The sequence below is a fragment of the Somniosus microcephalus genome, chromosome 19 (genome assembly GCF_052327205.1).
Source record: "Somniosus microcephalus isolate GS21.2 chromosome 19, FLI_Smic_1.0, whole genome shotgun sequence".
In the NCBI taxonomy this organism is placed as follows: domain Eukaryota; kingdom Metazoa; phylum Chordata; class Chondrichthyes; order Squaliformes; family Somniosidae; genus Somniosus; species Somniosus microcephalus.
Genome location: NC_141005.1, coordinates 47,380,415 through 47,397,977, shown reverse-complemented (window position 1 = coordinate 47,397,977; position 17,563 = coordinate 47,380,415). Strand labels below are relative to the sequence as shown.

General features: G+C 40.3%; 1 protein-coding gene across 2 annotated transcripts in view; it reads left to right on the top strand.

Moving 5' to 3' along the window:
* Positions 1 to 17,563, top strand: part of rbm19 (RNA binding motif protein 19) — a 292,795-nt gene that overhangs the window by 139,122 nt on the left and 136,110 nt on the right. Inside the window, exon 22 of one of the 2 annotated variants that reach the window (XM_085961763.1) lies at positions 9,502 to 9,607. The exons of the other annotated variant lie outside the window; for it this stretch is intronic. Within the exon in view, the coding sequence (XP_085817889.1) occupies positions 9,502 to 9,607 (106 nt within the window). The remainder of the gene's footprint in view (positions 1 to 9,501; positions 9,608 to 17,563) is intronic. 2 annotated transcript variants of the gene reach the window in all.

Sequence of the window (17,563 nt, the reverse complement as noted above, 5' to 3'; positions counted from 1 at the left end):
TTCTCAGTGATCACCCAATCTGCGTTTGATCTCCCCAATGTAGACGAGACCGCATCGTGAGCAGTGAATGCTGTATACTAAATTGAAAGAAGTACAAGTAAATTGCTGTTTCACCTGGAAAGTGTGTTTGGTTGGGGCCCTGGGCGGTGAGAAGAGATGAGGTAAAAGGGCAGGTGTTACATCTCCTGTGCTTGCACATATATGCATCTATGTTGAAGAAGAGTCCTGAAGAAGGGTTTCGACCTGAATCGTTGACTCTTTCTCTCTCCACAGATGTTGCCTGGCCTGCTGAGTTTTTCCAGCATCTTCTGTTGTTGTTATGCATCTATGTTTTTAACCCAGACGGGAACATTTTTTCCTTAACGAGATTTCAAAGAGTTCCATTTATAGCTCATTAATCACCCGTCGCTGACGAGACCTGAACTGTCTTGTACGAATCAAGTACGTGGAAGGTGTTGCTGGAGCACAGTGCTGTATAATTCTGACTTCTCATTCTTTTCTCTGGTGCAATGTACAAACACAGTTATTACATAATGTTCTGCGCGATTCTTGTACTGAGTGGACATGGCAAAGAACCATAAACTCCTCACTTGCGCTTCCATATTGATGCTGTCCGCATAGATCAGTCAACTTCGTACAGCTTTTCTTCAGATGAATTCCCTTGTGACTCCATGCCTGAAATAGCCGGTGCACTTAACCAAGACTGAACACTTGTTTCTGTCCGCAATAGCCGGCGTGCTTAACATGCTGTAAGTGGAAACTTTGTCATTGACAATAATGGTAATGGCAAATGGTTTGTGCTATTTGCCCAATTTAAGCGTGGGTCGTTTAAGTGGTGGGGATTGTATATCAAGTTCTTAATGTATATTAAGATTTTTGTGAAGCTTTTTTGCATAACATGTTAAATCTCTTGAAATGCCTGCATGACCTTCCGTTTAAGAATTTAGGATGTTGTGATGTGAAAGAGGAAGCTGCTACTAGTGTAGACATGAGCAAGATTTTCATAGGCACAAATCTAATGTTTTGTTTAAAAAATGTAAATCAAGAAATAACTGGAATTATGAGAAGGCTATGACTCGTATTGGGTTTCAAATGATATTAATTGACTCAGTGCTTCAAAATAATTCCCATGCCCAAATGCATTTCTCTTATCCTGATGTTGACGATTTTTTAAATAATATTGTGGCATTTAGACTTTTTAAAGCAATTATGTTAAAATCTTTTCTCTTAATCGTTGGGATACAAGCAGGAGGGATAGTTATGAGAGATTGCTTGGGTTTAGATTCTAATTTAAAAGTTAATGCTGTTGTAAATACAGTTAGGAAGTAAATATTTTTAAAAGAACTTGACAAATGTTACATGGAAGGGAAGAGTCAGTATTCCATAAACTGTTACACATTTTAACGTGACATGTTCTGACTTACTATAAATTTAGAACCAATTTAATAATCGGCATTTACCATATCATTTTGATGTAATAAGATTAACTATTTAAAATTAAACTGAGGCGTCATAAGTGCCAAATCAATGACTTTTTTCTGTAGTTCTGATTTCAAAATATGTGCCCTATTTCAGACTCATTATAGTGCTTTTTCTTTTGTGCTTATACTTGTGACCCCTGTGGCTGATTGTGGATTTTTCTTAAAGCTACATGACTAATGCTTTGTTCCTTCAGTCTAGCAGTGCCAATTTCATAATGGCAAGCATCTCTTGAAGCCTAACATTTGAATTTTCATTGTATTAAAGGTCATGAAAAGGGTGCAGAACAAAGTGGATTTACTGTGTTTGCATCTGTTTTGCAGCTGTTTTGGTATCTCCTTTAACCTCTGCTTCAGCCACCCTTCTCGTATCTTCTATTAGATCTAATAAATCGGTCCTGTCATTACACAGATGTTGCACAGTTAGGGACATTCAGCTTGTTTTTGAATGATTGTTCAGGGTGCTGGCACAGTCATGATATGCTTCACAGCATATGCATAACATTTCTGCTTAACTCTGATTTTCCTCCTTGAATATTGCATAGGCAGAATTTTGAAAGGGAACGTGCAGATTCATTTGTGGTTTTCATAATCCCAAATTTGCACACTGTAGTGTTTCAGGAAATGCTGGAGATAAATGCTTGATCATGCTGGGTGCACTTGGTTAATGCTGTATATAGTTTCAGCCTCTCTGTTGCTTATTAAAGTGTTCATTACTGCAGATTCTAGGCTCACATTTCATTTTGGTCTAATATACAGAACACATTTATTTTTGGATAGTGAAACATTAAAAAAAATTAGATGTAATTAAAAACCAGATGCATGGTACATGACTACTGAAGTATTTCTGGCTATTACAAACCAAGCAAATCAGTCAGAGTGCAGTTAAATAAGTCCATTGTCGCTTATTTTGTGGATAATTACTTTTCACATCATAGGCTAAAATTTCTGGTTTCTATTTTGTATAGAATCAGTAAATTCCTGCTTAGTTTTGTTTGTAAGCTGCAAATGCTACTTTCTATTTTGTATAGAATTAATAAAACTTGTATTTAATTTACTTGTAAAGATCTGAGTAGTTCTTAATTTTTTTTTAATGGAAATGAAATGGTAGAAGCAAATGATCTTTGTCTAAGTCATACTTTTTCTGAAACTGGCAATGTTTGTGTTAGCCCTTACTTTGACATAAAACCATCTGATTCATGTTCTTTTAACTGGTTTAATGTTTTAACTCATGAAAAATATCAATTATTTATGCCTTCCCATATCACTGCAGAATAAATCATTTTACCTTTTCCACGTAGCCGTGCCTCAGCATGTTAAATGCAAATGTTAGTTGTGGAGTGGAATGCAGTAAAGGAGTGCATTACATGTAATCTTCATTGACTGAATAAAACTACATAGACTAGCTTTGCTGAAGAAACACAATATTACATGGAAAGTCTTCTATTTAAAAATTGTGCCATGCAACCGAAGTTTTTATGGGTTAAAGTTTTAAAGTATTTGTCCTGAAACTCATACCATGTGCTGCTTCTGCAAGAAGATTGAGTTGCTGCTGACCTTTAGTTCCCTTGCAAAATGTTGGGGAAGCATTGAAATAATTCCAAGTTTGTACAGATCAATACAAGTCACAGTAGGACATCTCAGCAAATCTACTTTTAAGTAGTAGTATATAGTTAACTTCACCTCTTCTATCCTCCAGTTTTGTTCAGAGGGACATTGCCGATGTTGTTAGTAAGGAAATACAGTACCTATTAAGTCATTTCCAAATTGTTTTCTGACCCACATCTTAAATTAAAATTGATGTGTTTCCCATACTTGAATTTAACAACTGCCAAATCCAAATTTGGATGTAAATATAATACATTTATTACAAATTCAGGTGTGCTGCAGATGCTTACTCCAATTCAGTGGTGTCAGTTGCTCCCACAAGAGGTCTAAGCATCTCATTTTTTATGGGAGTTAACTTACACTGCACTATATTTACTTGCATGATGGAGGTCTTAACAATAGTATCTTCTTGTGGCCTGCACTGGATATTCGTGTCCATAGGACAAGCCCCTCATCTCAAGAATCATTCCAGTGAACCTTTGTTGCACTCCCTGTAAGGCAAGTATATCCTTCCTTGTAAGGAGACCAAAACTGTACACAGTACTCCAGGTGTGGTCTCACCAAGGCCTATAAAATTGCAGTAAGACTTCTTTACTCTTATACTCCGATCCCTTTGTGATAAAGGCTAAAATACCATTTGCTTACCTAATTGCTTGCTGTATCTGCATGTTAACGTTCAGTGATTCGTGTTCAAGGACACCCAGGTCCCTCTGAATACCAACATTTTCCAGTCTCTGACCTTTTTTAAAAAAAAAATTAAAAAATTCTGCTTTTCTATTTTTCCTACCAAAGTGGATAACTTCACATTTCTCCACATTGTATTCCATCTGCCACGTTCTTACCCACTCACTTAACTTGTCTATATCCCTTTGCAGCCTCCTTGCATCCTCCTCACAGCTTAGTTTTCCACCTAGCTTTGTATCATCAGCAAACTTGGATGCATTACACTCAGTCCCCCCCATCTAAGTTGTTGATATAGATTGTAAATAGCTGAGGCCCAAGGACTGACCCCTAGTTACAGCCTGCCAACTCGAAAAAGACTACTTTATTCCTACTCTCTGTTTTCTGTCCATTACCTCCCAATACCATGAGCCCTAATTTTGTGTAATAACCTCTTGTGTGGCACCTTATTGGATGCTTTTTGAAAATTCAAATGCACTACATCCACTGGTTCCTCCTTATCTACCCTGCTAGTTACAACCTCAAAAACCACTCTTAGATTTGTCCAACACGATTTCCCTTTCATAAATCCGTGTTGACTCTGCCCAATCATACTATGATTTTCTAAGTTCCCTGTTACCACGTCCCTAATAATAGATTCTAGCATATTCCCTACTACTGAGGTCAGACTAACTGGCCTGTAGTTCCCTGTTTTCTTTCTCCCTCCTTTCTTGAATAGTGAGGGTTACATTTGCTACCTTCCAATCTGCGGGGACTATTCTAAAATCTAGGGAATTCTGGAAGATGAAAACCAATGCATCCACTATTTCTGTAGCCACCTCTCTTAAAGCCCTAGGATATAGGCCATCAGGTCCAGGGGATTTGTCGGTTTTTAGTCCCATTAATTTCTCCAGTACTATTTCTTTACGAATACTAGTACTACTTTAATCTCTCTGAAGGGGTACTGAACAAACACTTGGTTTATTGATGCTTGATAAGCTGCTTTATGTCACTACAAATGAACATACAGAACAACAATTATGATCAGATTCACTATGTTCAGTAGGTACAACTTGTCTTTGCATAATAGTAGAACAATAATGAAATGCTACACCTATCCACATTAGTGGGTTATCTTCCTTGACTTAAACAAATTAAGTTCTACACCTGCATCGTGTCCTTCTTGGTAGGCCTTATTTCTTCGCAGCTTTCTCTTTAAAAAGCTGGCCGTTGTGCAATATTCTGCATCTGTCCCTTTATCTCATCTCCCTCTGTTCACAGCCAGTGAGATCAAAGACTTTCCAACACAATGGCTGAGGTGTTTTTTGAGTTCAAGACAATCTTGAGAATCTAGAATTTTGACTGAAAAAACATCTTTTCAGGCCAGTTTCCAGCTATAATTAACTGTATACTGTGAACAGTGATGGATAATAGTAAGTTAACTATTTTAAATTTAAGTGGGTGAGGAAGAAGAGCTAAAGTAGGTAAAAGAGAGTGGGGTAAGGGTAGAAAAATAAAATGGGAAGTTAATGTTTAAAAAATAGGACAGAGAAAATGGGGTGGGGGGGAGAGAATAGGAAAAGAATGGTAGTGTTTGCATTTTACTTTTATGTAAAATTCTCTAATTTAGTTGCTTCGGGTCAACATTATATTAATAACGCTATTGATACTTGAACAAATTTATTGTTTTGTTCCAGCGTTACAATAAACGAGCTGAAAACTAAACCAGTTGGGCAAGCGAGACAGGAATTCCCCTGAACCAGCCAGTAGTCCACAAGTTAATGATGTCAAATACAATGGGCCGTATTTTGTGATCCCCATGAGCGCATACGCGCCTGTAGGGGCCATGCAAGTTCCAGGTTTAGGTACACGCTGAAACCCGGCACTTGCGATTTGACAGATCCTCCGCATGCCCAGGAGATGGGCCCCTGCAGGTGGTGAGTTGCGCTATTTGCAAAGCTTCTGCCGCTGAATGCCTGTCAAATTTTTACGCCTGGTAAAAGTAGGCGTAAGGCCTGCTTTTACCGGCATAAGAGTTTTAAAAAATAGAAAAATGTAATTTTATCATTCATTTATAAATTAAAAATACTCTTCAAAAGGTAATTTTATTTTTAGCCCTGTAAAAATATTTTAATTACATTTTTGTTTAAAATATTTAATTAAATGGCATTTTAATTAATTTTAAATGTTTTTTTAAAATGTATTTGATATTGTATTTTTTTTAAGTGATCCCCATTCATCCTTATGATAGTTTCGTATGTACAGACCTGTCAAAAGTATGATTGGGGGTTCCCTTTTATTGGTTAGGCCAGCCCACATGATCCAAGGAGCACCTACGAACCGCTTGCGCCCCTGGGATATGTGGGGCTCTGCGGGCCACCAGGTATTTTCGTGGACATTTTACAGGTCGGAGGCATCTGCCCGCGGGAAGTCTCCGATCGCAAATGTTGGCCCAAATAGTGATGTTGGTTACTATGTAAATATTTGGTGATATTACGGACTGTTAAAACTCTAGAATTTAGCGATTTAAAAAAAAAAAAAAAAATTAATTTTTTTTTACCTCAACTAATGTACATTGCACTTCTGCCTTGCCAACAAGTGTTGATTTGTACTATTCCAAACTGGTGAAAAGGGAAATTGTGTATTACGTAGGTTTACATAGGATATACAGCACAGAAACAGGCTATCCGGCCCAACCAGTCTATGCCGGCATTTATGCTCCACTCGAGCCTCCTCCCTTCTTTCCTCATCTAACTCTATCAGTATAACCCTCTATTCCCTTCTCCCTCATATGCTTATCTAACTGTCCTTTAAATGCATCTATACTATTCGCTTCAACCACTCCCTGTGGTAGCAAGTTCCACATTCTCACCACTCTCTGGGTAAAGAAGTTTCTTCTGAATTCCATATTGGATTTCTTGGTGACTGTCTTATATTGATGGCCTCTAGTTATGATCTTCCCCCACAAGTGGAAACACTCTGTATTTACTCCATCAAAACGTTTCATGATTTTAAAGACCTCTATTAGATCACCCCTCAGCCTCTTCAAGAGAAAAGAGACCCAGCCTGTTCATCCTTTCCTGATATGTATACCCTCGCATTTCTGGTATTATCCTTGTAAATCTTCTCTGCACCCTCTCCAGTGCCTCTATATCCTTTTCATAATATGGCGACCAGAACTGTACGCAGTACTCCAAGTGTGGTCTAACCAAGGTTCGATACAGGTTTAACATAACTTCCCTTCTTTTCAGTTCTATACCACTAGAAATAAACCCTAGTGCTTTGTTTGCTTTTTTTATGGCCTTGCTAACCTGTGTCGCAATTTTTAGTGATTTGTGTATTTATACTCCGAGATCCCTTTGTTCCTCTACCCCACCTAGACTCGCACCCTCCAAGTAATAAGTGACCTCCCTATTCTTCCTACCAAAATGTAATATCTCACAAGTTGATTTATGTCCTCCTGTAATTTGTTGCAGTCCTCCTCGATATTAACTCTCCGCCCTAATTTGGTGTCGCCCGCAAATTTAGAAATTGTGTTTTTGATTCCAAAGCCTAAATCGTTAATATAAATTTTGAACAATAGTGGTCCCAGCACTGAACATTGTGGAACACCACTTCCCACCTTCTGCCACTCTGAATAGCAACCCTTTACCCCTACTCTCTGCTTTCTGTCTTGAAGCCAGCTAGCTATCCATTCTGCTACTTGTCCCCTGACTCCGCATTCCCTGAACTTATTCATTAGTCGATTATGTGGTACCTTATCGAAGGCCTTTTGAAAATCGAGATAAATTACATCTACTGCATTACCTCTGTCCACTCTCTGTTACCTCTTCAAAAAATTGAATTAGGTTGGTCAAGCAAGACTTTTCCTTTTGAAATCCGCGCTGACTATTTTTCATTATTTTTGGTTTCTAGATGTTCTTCCATTTTCTCCTTTAGTAGGGATTCCATTATTTTTCTACCACCGATGTTAAGCTGACTGGTCTATAGTTCCCTGGACATGTTCTACCTCCCTTCTTAAATATAGGTATTACATTAACTCTCTGCCAGTCCTCTGGCACTACACCTTTTTCCAGCGAATTACTAAATTCCTCTGCTATCTCTTCCCTGGATTCTTTGAAAATGCACGGATGTAATCTGTCTGGACCAGGGGTTTTATCCTGTTTGAGTTTCATTATTTATTTAATATATCTCCTCATTTTATTTTAAATGCAGTTATCTCATTACTAATCTCATCATCTGATGTCATGTCCACTGTACTGTCTCCCTGGTAAATACTGAAGCAAAGTAATTATGCAATATCTCTGCCATCTTTATCGCTGCCTGTGGTATTATTCAGTTCATCCCTTCATGGCCCTATCCCCACCCCAATCTTTCTTTTTTATTGACGTGCCTGTAAAATATTTTACTACTTTGTTTTAAGATAATTTAATTTAATTGTTCCTCTTTGCCTTCCTAATTGTTTTTTGGACTTCTCTCCCAATCTCTTCGTATTCTCCCTTATCATGTTGTCCATGTACTTAATGTATGCCTCTTTCCTTACCCTCAAGTTTTTCCTTATGGCTTTATTCATCCACTGTGTCTCATTAGTGTTTAGCTTGTTCTTGTTTTTTAGCAGAATATATTTTTCCTGGACACTCTTGAACACCGTTTTAAGTGTTTCCCATTGCTGTTCTACATCACTGTTTGCCAATATTGTTGTCCATTTTATTTTCCCAAGCTCTATTCTCAGCCCCGCAAAAATCAGCTTTTCCCCAATCTATTACCCTGGTCTTTGTCATACTTATGTCTTTCTCAATTATTATCTTAAAGCGTATTATATTATGGTCACTATTGCCTGGATGTTCCCCTACTTTTACTTCTCTTATCTGCTCTGGTTCATTCCCCATAACTAGATCCAATAGCAGATCCTCCCTTGTCAGGCTTTTTACATATTGGGTTAGAAAGGAGTCCTGTACACATCGTAGAATCTCCATTCCCTTATCCCCTTTACCTACCTCGTAGTTGAAATCCCCCCATGATTATTATTGTATTTTTTTACTCATTTCCCTAATTTGTTTGCATATTTCTTCCTCCACCTCCCTTCCACTATTAGGTGGTCTGTAGACTACCCCTATTAGTGTGATTGATCCTTTATTATCTTTTATCTCTATCCACGTGGATTCTATTTCTGTTTTGCTGATAGCTGCGTCAGTTTTTTCTACTGCCATTATATTGTCCCTAATAAGTACAGCTACTCCACCTCCCCTTTTTCCTTCTCTATCTTTTCTAAATATGTTATACCCTGCAATGTTTAATTCCCAGTCCTGTTTTTCTGCAGCCATGTCTCAGTAATCCCTACTATGTCTGGTTCCTCGCAACACATGATTGCCTCCAACTCCCCTGTTTTATTACGAACACTCTGTGCATTGCTGTACAGACAGATTAACTCATTTTTAATAGGAGTTCCTCTCACTTTTTTTACCATCTTTTTAAACTTCTGTTCTATAATTCTATTTATTCCCTGGCTTTCAATGTCCTCCCTTACTTTACTCTTTCCTATGCTCTTTCCTATTTTGTTTATATTTAGGCTGGTTTCATTTCTTGTAGATACCCCCCCCCCCCCCCCCCCCCCGTCTTACTAGTTTAAGGCTATTCCATGGCCTAGAATTCAAAAACATAAAAGCTGTTTCCAAACATTTAGACAGTCAGGTATTGAATAGCAATAATGAAATGTATGTATTGAATCCATCAATATGTTTTCCTTCTGTTTCAGTACCTTTGGAGAAATAAAGACTGTGCGACTGCCTAAGAAAATGGGTGGAACTGGCACACACAGGGGCTTTGGATTTGTAGATTTTCTCACTAAACAAGATGCAAAGGTGCAGTATTTTACAAGATAATCTTTGTTATGTATGAATATTCATAAAAAATGGATTTAACCACTATCTTGCCATATGGTTAATTTTCATAAATAATTAAATGCATGAGTGCTCATTAGGGCCCCCGTGGGGAAAGTCGCAATCTCCTTTTCCCTCCAATGAGACTCTCCCAAAAACCCCTCCCTGCCACTTACCTGCAAGTCAAGAGCCATCCAATCTTCTGCTGCTAGTACCTGCTCTGCCATCTTCTCGCCTGCCCGATACCTGCTCAGGGTTAAAACTGACCCCTCGTTGTAAACCCATAGATAGGACCTTCTCAACCCATGACAGATGTGACTTCTACTTGCATTTTCTACTAACTAGATACAATTTTAATAACTGGAAGTCAAGCCTGGTTTAAAAAATCAAAATGTTGGAGTATCACCTTTCATGGCAAATGTAGATTAGGATGAAATGTTAACAGAAAATGTTGGAAATACTCAGCAGGTCAGGCAGCATCTGTGGAGACCTCTCTTCAGATGCTGCTTGACCTGCTGAGTTTTTCCAGCATTTTCTGTTTACATTTCAGATTTCCAGCATCCGTAGTATTTTGCCTTTAGACGAGGAAGAAACCTAGCAATGTATGATATCCTGCATGCCTCTGGCGTAGGCTATTCATGGAGCCAATGTGGTCTAAGATGGTGGAAGGCTTCACCTCGGTGTGTAGTTAGAATTATACAATCTTACAGCACAGATGGAGACCATTCGCCCCATCGTGCCTGTGCCGGCTGTTTTACAGAGCTGTTATTACAAAAAAATTGTCTGAGCAGGTCTGTATCTTCGCCACTTCATGCTTCAGTGTTGGCTAGCACGATGGACTGCCATTAATCAAGTCTCTAACTTAAAATAGTCTTCACTTAAGCTTCAGATTAAGAGGGAAAGTTTGACTCTTCAATTTAAGAAACCAGTATTCTCGCTAACCAGTATTCAGTTCTGGATACTGGGGAGAGCGATGGTTCCTCTGGGGAGTGCAGCCAGAGCCAAGCCCACGGCACTATGGGTGGCTCAGCTGCACAGGTGGGGAGGAAGAAGAGTGGAAGAGCAATAGTGGTAGGGGGATTTGGTAGTTAGGGAATAGACATGTGTTTCTGCGGCCGCAGACGTGACTCCAGGATGGTATGTTGCCTCCCTGGTGCCAGGGTCAAGGATGTCGCTGAACGGCTGCAGGACATTCTGAGGGGGGAGGGTGAACAGCCAGAGGTCGTGGTCCACATAGATAGCAACGACATGGGTAGAAAGAGGGATGAGGTCCTGCAGGCAGATTTTAGGGAACTAGGAAAGAGATTAAAAAGCAGGACCTCAAAGGTAGCAATCTCCGGATTGCTCCCGCTGCCACGTGCTAGTGAGTACAGAAACAGGAGGATAGAACAGATGATTGCGTGGCTGGAGAGATGGTGCAGGAGGGAGGGCTTTAGATTCCCGAGGCATTGGAACCGTTTCTGGGGGAGGTGGGACCTGTACAGGCTGGATGGGTTGCACCGCAACAGGACCGGGACCAATATCCTCGCGGAGGGGTTTGCCTGTGCTGTTGGGGAGTGTTTAAACTAGCTTGGCAGGGGATGGGAACCTAAGAGTGGATTCAGAAGGGAGAGGAGCAAAGCTGGAAATGGAAGACAGAAAAGTAGTAAGCGAGTTTGGTAGGCAGAGGAAACAAAGGCTATAAAATAGACAACAAGGGAGCTTGGCAGTGCTAAATGGTATATACTTCAATGCAAGGCGTCTAGGGCAGATGAGCTGAGGGCACAGATAGACACGTGGGAGTATGGTATGATATAGCTATTACTGAGACATGGCTGAAAGAAGGGCAGGAATGGCAGCTCAACATTCCTGGTTACAGGGTTTTCAGGCGAGCTAGAGAGGGGGATAAAAAGGGGGGGGGGTTGCAATATTGATTAAAGAATCAATTACAGCTGTGAGGAGGGAGGATATCTTAGAAGGATCATCCAATGAGGCCATATGGGTTGAACTGAAAAACAGAAAAGGGGCAATCACACTGCTGGGAGTGTACTATAGACCTCCGAACAGTCAGAGGGGGATAGAAGAGCAAATATGTTGGCAAATTTCTGAGACATGCAAAAATAGGGCAGTAATAGTAGAGAATTTCAACTTCCCTAATATTAACTGGGATAAAATTTGTGTGAAAGGCATAGAGGAAGCTAAATTCTTAAAGCCCAACAAGAGAGGGGGCGGTTCTGGACCTAGTTTTAGGGAATGAAGCTGGGCAGGTGGAAAGGGTATCGGTGAAAGAGCACATTAGTGGTAGTGATCATATTTCAGTTAGATTTAGGGTAGTTATGGAAAAGGACAAGGATGGACCAGGTATAAAAGTTCTCAATTGGGGAAAAGCCAGTTTTACTCAGCTGAGAGGTGATTTAGCCAAAGTGGACTGGAGACAGAAACTTGAAGGTAAATCAGTGTCAGAGCAGTGAGAGGCATTCAAGGAGGAGACAGTGAGGGTTCAGAGCAAGTATGTTCCCTTAAAGAAAAAGGGTGGGACTAACAAATCTAGAGCTTCCTGGGAAGCTTACGACAGATACCGAAGACTCAATACTGCAGAATGCTGAGAAGAGTATAGAAAGTGCAGGGGTGAAATCAAAAAGGAAATTAGAAAAGCAAAGAGAGGGCATGAAAAAATATTGGCAAGTAAAATCAAGGAAAACCCAAAGATGTTTTATAAATACATTTAAGAGCAAGAGGATAACTAAAGTAAGAGTAGGGCCTATTAGGGACCATAAAGATAACCTGTGTGTGGAAGTGGAAGACATGGGTATGGTTCTTAATGAATACTTTGCATCTGTTTTCACAAAAGAGAGGGACGATGCAGACATTGCAATCAGGGAGGAGTGTGAAATATTAGATGAAATAAACATAGTGAAAGAGGAAGTATTAAGGGGCTTAGCATCTTTGAAAGTGGATAAATCCCCAGGCCTGGTTGAAATGTATCCCAGACTGTTAAGAGAAGTAAGAGAGGAAATAGCAGAGACTCTGACCATCATTTCCCAATCCTCTCTAGCTACAGGTGTGGTGCCAGAGAATTGTAGGAATGCTAACGTGGTACCATTGCTTAAAAAGAGAGAAAGGGATAGACCAAGTAATTAGGCCAGTCAGCCTAACCTCGGTGGTGGGAAAATTATTGGAAAAATTTCTGAGGGACAGGATAAATCTTCATTTAGGAAGACTTGGATTAATCGGGGACAGTCAGCATGGATTTGTTAAGGGAAGGTTGTGTCTGACTAACTTGATTGAATTTTCTGAGGAGGTAACAAGGAGGGTCAATGAGGGTAGTGCGTTTGATGTAGTCTATATGGATTTTAGCAAGGCTTTTGTTAAGGTCCCGCATAGCAGACTGGTTACGAAAGTAAAAGCCCATGGGATCCAAGACAAAGTGGCAAGTTGGATCCAAAATTGGCTCAAAGGCAGGAAACAAAGGGTAATGGTCAACGGGTGCTTTTGTGACTGGAAGGCTGTTTTCGGTGGGGTTCTGCAGGGCTCAGCACTGAGTCCTTTGCTTTTTGTGGTATACATCAGTGATTTGGACTTGAATGTAGTAAGTATGATTTAAGAAGTTTGCAGATGATACAAAAATTGGCCGTGTGGTTGATAATGTAGAAGAAAGCTGCAGACTGCAGGAAGATATCAACAGACTGGTCAGGTGGGCAGAACAGTGGCAAATAGAATTCAGTCTGGAGAAGTGTGAGGTAATGCATTTGGGGAGGGCTAACTAGGCAAGGGAATACACTATAAATGGTAGGACACGAAGAGAAGATCAGGGACCTTGAAGTGCATGTCCACAGATCCCTGAAGGCAGCAGGACAGGTAGATAAGGTGGTTAAGAAGGCATATGGGTTACTTGTATTTATTAGTCAAGGCATAGAATATAAGAGCAAGGATGTTATGCTTGAACTGTATAAAACACTAGTTAGGTTGCAGCTAGAGCACTGCGTGCAGTTCTGGTCACCACATTACAGGAAGGATGTGATTGCACTAGAGGGGGTGCAGAGGAGTTTTACGAGGATGTTGCCTGGGCTGGGGAATTTTAGCTATGAGGAAAGATTGGATAGGCTGGGGTTGTTTTCTTTGGAACAGAGGAGGCTGAGGGGAGACCTAATTGAGGTGTATAAAATTATGAGGGGCCTAGATAGAGTGGATAGGAAGGACTTATTTCCCTTAGCAGAGGAGTCAATAACCAGGGGGCATAGATTTAAAGTAATTGGTCAGAAGTTTAGAGGGGATTTGAGGAGAAATGTTTTCTCCTGGTGGTGGGTGTCTGGAACTCACTGCCTGAAAGGGTGGTAGAGGCAAAGACCCTCATCACATTTTAAAAAAATACTTGGATATTCACTTGAAGTGCCGTAACTTACAAGGCTGCAGACCAAGTGCTGGAAAGTGGGATTAGGGTGGATAGCTCTTTGTCGACTGGCACAGACAAGATGGGCTGAATGGCGGCCTCCTGTGCTGTAAATTTCTATGATTTGAAACCCTTTGCAAATAAGATGTGTGAATTATTCTCAATCCATTAATGGCTGAATCAATCAATTCTACCTAGCCAAAATGGTTGTGGTGGATGTGGAAGCAGGATGATACCAGTCACCATATAGCAAAGTTGGTAGTTTGGCAAAAAAAAAATTATACGCTGCTGTTGAAAGCTGTATGTGGCCAGCCTAATGTTTTGGATTCACTTCTATAGTATCGTTAAAGCTTATGTAGCACCTATATTAGATATTTCCATTCTTGATGACAGAACTGATTTCATTCTGAGGATAATGTTGAAATAGAGCATAGCTTTTTTTAGTCTTTACATGACCTACCCCATCCCCTTTCAAAAAAAAACCACTTAGATCACCATCGGGACAATTGACAATGATGCCCGAGTAGATAAACTTGATTTTTTTTTACAGCCTACAAATAAGGACATTTTTATTATGGTTAACACAGATTCCGGTATTAGCACAGGCTTCGTTCTGAAATTTCACCTCTGGGGCGAGAGTTTCTTAGAAAGTCGTTTCAGCAGTTTGATTCAAAAATGGTTACCTTTTAGATTTGTGACAGGTGAGAGTATGGAACTCGAAAAACAAGTAGACCTATTGAGCTGGTTTTTTCAAACAGACCATATACAGTTTGCCATATCATGTACTATACTTCAACATATTTAATCTTATGAGGGATATGATTAACCTTGGGTAAAACTTAGAAGTTAAAGCTCTGAAATTTTTCCCCCTCTTTCTCTCTCTTCCCCCCCCCCCCCCCACCCAAACAAAACAACAGAATTTCAATTTAACATTGCAATTAATATTCTTCCTCGTTCAACATCCGTGTACAAATAGGAACCTCCTTCCATCCCGTAGGTGAAACTCCTGAAGGTCTGCCGGTCTCTCGGTCGCTGTGAGAATGCAGGGGGTTTGGACTGGTTTGGATCAGCTAATTTTGTGAATTATTCAGAATGCTCAGGAAAAGTTTTAAATATATTGTGAATGATTTGTTCTGTTAACTCACAACTATTGAAGAGAGAGTTTTTACTTTTTTTTAACCTCCATTATTTCTAAAGTAATATTAAATCACTTTTTTTCAAATAGAATTGGTGAACATTTGTGATTTTAAAATGTTGGATACTATGACAGTAACCTTTTTTGCAGGATTCATTTATCTTATAAATTCTAATGGGTTACTCTTACTGAAATAAATTGGCCCAGAACTTGGTGTCGGGGGCTTGCCGCGATGTGCACTTAACCCGGCGCGCCGACATCTGAAACCTGGCCCGCAGTGGATTTCCTGTCAGTGGCCCGGTTCTGATGTCGGCGCGCTGTGCTAACCTGACCCAGCGGCGTAGTTAGTGCGATGTGCCGGCTGGGATCAGGTGAGCACTGTTCAGCCAATCAGGGGAGGGGAAACTTCATTCATAAGTTTGAGAGTAAGAACTGTCAAACTCATGAGAAGTACTGCACCCCAAAACACTACTTAAACTTTAAATAAAATTTAAAAAAACATCCCAATCATTAAATTAAGTATAAATAAGTTTAAAAAAATAATTTAAATAATTTTTTTTTTTGAATCATCTGCCATGGTCAGCAATTTCTCCAGCAGCTTAACTTGACCAGTTTTCAGAGAGGCCCATTCCAGACAAATACAGTTAGATGACTTGATAATCATTTGGGAGGTTTTACACTTCTGTAAGAAAAAAAAAAATCTGTAGACCCTGTGAGGAATATTAATCAGAGTATCCAATGAATCTTTAACCCCTTTTTACCTTAATCCCTCTTAACAGAGCTGACTAAAGATTTACCACCATGCCTATGGTTATAAAATGCCTATGGTTATAGCCTGCCTCTAATCTGTATTACATTAACCAGGTCAGATTATGTTAACAGTTGAACAAACCAAACTCACCAACTAGGAAATGTAGCATACCATTGAATGCGTGAGTTAACTTTTTTTTAACCAAACTCAAAAAAAAAAAGTCAGAACAAAATTCTGTACTGACTACTTTATTAACACATTGAGGATACAATAATTAATACCTTCATAAAATTAAGCATTGAGTTTAAATCATCACAGGTTCAAGAGGACCTTAAATGTATCACAGGACCTCATCAGTTGGGCTGTACTTAATACAGAATAAAGTTGCACTCAGTGTCCCACGATTAATGTAAAGTTAGCAAGGCTATTTAAGGTTAGAGTCCTTGTCTAGCTAACCGGTTACAGTTTTGAGGAGCAAGTATATGTAAGTGAGTTTGTCTATTTCAGCAAATTGCTGATAAGCTCCTCGCTTCATATAATATTAGGCCAGATTTTGTTGTAACAGGGCATCTAATATATGCCTGCTGTGAGTTAGACTTGCCCCTGCACCCTTCAACAACTTTGTGGGCACACATATTTTGAGCTGAAAGTACGAGCTGATAACAGTGCGAGGGAAACAGGCCATCTGGGACCTGAGTGAACAGGGCAACTAACCAATGAGATTTTAGAAATAACAACAGGTCAGGCAGCAACTGTGGAGAGAGAAATAGAGTTAACGTTTCAGTTCTGTGACCCTTCGTCAGAACTGGAAAAAGTTAGAGATGTAACAGGTTTTAAGCAGGGGCAGGGAAAGGGAGGAGGAGGAAAGAACAAAAGGGATGGTCTGTGATGGGGTGGGAGGCAAGAGTGGTTAAATGTTGCAAATGGGATGGCAGAATCATCAACTGCTGCCACCTGAAAAAATAGGGACAGAGGTTATGGTCTGAAATTGTTGAACTCCGTGTTGAGTCCAGAAGACTAAAGTGCCTAATAGAAAGATGAGGTGCTGTTCCTCGAGCTTACGTTGAGCTTCGTTGGAACAGTGCAAGAGGACGAGGACAGAGAGTGGGAGTGGAGCGGAGAATTAAAGTGACAAGCGAATGGAAGCTCGGGGTCACCCTTACAGACTGAACGGAGGTGTTCCTCAAAGCGGTCACCCAATCTGCGTTTGATCTCCCCAATGTAGAGGAGACGGCATCGTGAGCAGCGAATACAGTATACTAAGTTGCAAGAAGTACAAGTAAATCGCTGTTTCACCTGGAAGGAGTGTTTGGGGCCCTGGACAGTGGGAAGGGAGGAGGTAAAAGGGCAGATGTTGCATCTCCTACGCTTGCACGGAAAGGTACCGTGGGGAGGGGCTGTTGGGGTGATTGAGGCATGGACCAGGGTGTTGCGGAGGGTGCAGTCCCTTTGGAATGCTGAAAGGGGAGGGGAGGGAAAGATGTGTTTGGTGGTGGGATCACGCGTGAGGTGGCAGAAATGGTGGAGGATGATCTGTTGAATGTGGAGACTGGTGGGGTGAAAGGTGAGGACAAGGGGAACCCTATTGTGGTTCTGGGAGGGAGGGGAAGGGATGAGAGCAGAAGTGCGGGAACTGGAACGAACACGGTCAAGGGCCATGTCATCCACAGTAGAGGGGAATCC